The sequence below is a fragment of the Condylura cristata genome, unplaced genomic scaffold, assembly GCF_000260355.1.
Source record: "Condylura cristata isolate star-nosed mole 26May11 unplaced genomic scaffold, ConCri1.0 scaffold00033, whole genome shotgun sequence".
Taxonomy (NCBI): Eukaryota; Metazoa; Chordata; class Mammalia; order Eulipotyphla; family Talpidae; genus Condylura; species Condylura cristata.
Window position 1 is genome coordinate 18,566,203 of NW_004567134.1, and position 1,184 is coordinate 18,567,386.

At 60.0% G+C, this 1,184-nt stretch overlaps 1 protein-coding gene across 1 annotated transcript in view; it reads right to left on the reverse strand.

The window, feature by feature from the left end:
• Nucleotides 1-431: 431 nt before the first annotated feature.
• Nucleotides 432-1,184, reverse strand: part of ITPR1 (inositol 1,4,5-trisphosphate receptor, type 1) — an 83,864-nt gene continuing 83,111 nt past the window's right edge. The window contains exon 25 of the mRNA XM_012732094.1: nucleotides 432-638. Coding sequence (XP_012587548.1) covers nucleotides 432-638 — 207 coding nt within the window. The remainder of the gene's footprint in view (nucleotides 639-1,184) is intronic.

A 1,184-nucleotide genomic window follows, 5' to 3' on the forward strand; every position in this document is an offset into this window, starting at 1 on the left:
CGCGCGGCCCCGGCCCCGCGCCGTGGCCTTACCAGCCGCGGCTGTTCTCTTCCAGGGAACTTGCAGAGCTGCGAGACTGAGATGCGGAGGCGACTGGACCTGGCCGCCGGCCCCCGTTCTGGGGCAAACGGCCCACTCCTGGACGGTCCAGGGCGCCGTCTTTGCGAGAGATCACGGAAACGCCAGCTGTCCCACGGGCGCTTCTGGCAGGGTCCACACGTCGTACGCCGTGGGACTGGCTCCTGTTGTTGTTCAGAATCACCGTAGGGGTTTTCTCAGACGCGCCTTCTCATTCTACAGCGGTTTTCTAGCTTTCTTTTCTCTTTCCAGGCTGGGTGGATGATGCAGTTTCACTTCTAGGTGTCAGGATTCTCTTTCACACTGGTTTCTCGTGACCTCAGACCACTGCGCGTGTCTCCACGGGCGACTTTCTATACTGCCACGGCCGGGGGTGGCGGCTGCGTGCCACGGCGCACGGGCTGTGCCAGGCCACCGGGCGGCGGAGCCCAGCTGGCCCTTGAGTGGTTCTGGGGCCCAGACCGGAGGCGGCTGGCGCCGGAGCCCTCGGGCTGCGGCTGGGCGCGGGGAGGTGTTTGTACGGTGGCGACTGCCGAGTCCCCGCCGCCCTCCCGCTCTCCCTGGAGGTCTCCGAGGAGCTGAAGCGTCATTCTGGTCTGCAGCCGCCCACAAAACCACACACATGGCACTTTACTCAAAACTGGACTGTAACCACTGCTTTGTGATGCAAAACTAGTGGAATTTTGGGTACTTTCTGTAAAATCGAAATCTTCGTGGGGGTTTTCCAACACCCTAGTTGATTGTTAATCCGTTATCAGTACAATGAAGAGCAGAAATTTGCTGATACACATGGGCTTCTGTGGCAGGGCAGGATGCTACTGTGTGCCCGAGTGCTTGCACACGGAGAAAGCCCCGACCGGCCTGGGCTGCGCGGAGTCTCCTGCGCACAGTGCGGTCGCAGGCTACTACGTGAGATTTGCAGTCACCAGAGAGATTCCAGGGGCTTCTCATCTCTGCCACAAAGCTCTCAGTGTTCAGTACTTTCTCATCTGTGAATCCTCTTTTGAAAGATTTGAAAAGCAAAGCAAATCAGTTTGCACGGCGACGAGTGACAAGCGCCCTGACCCGCCCGTCCCGAGGGAGCCCACAGGGGAGCCAGGACGGCC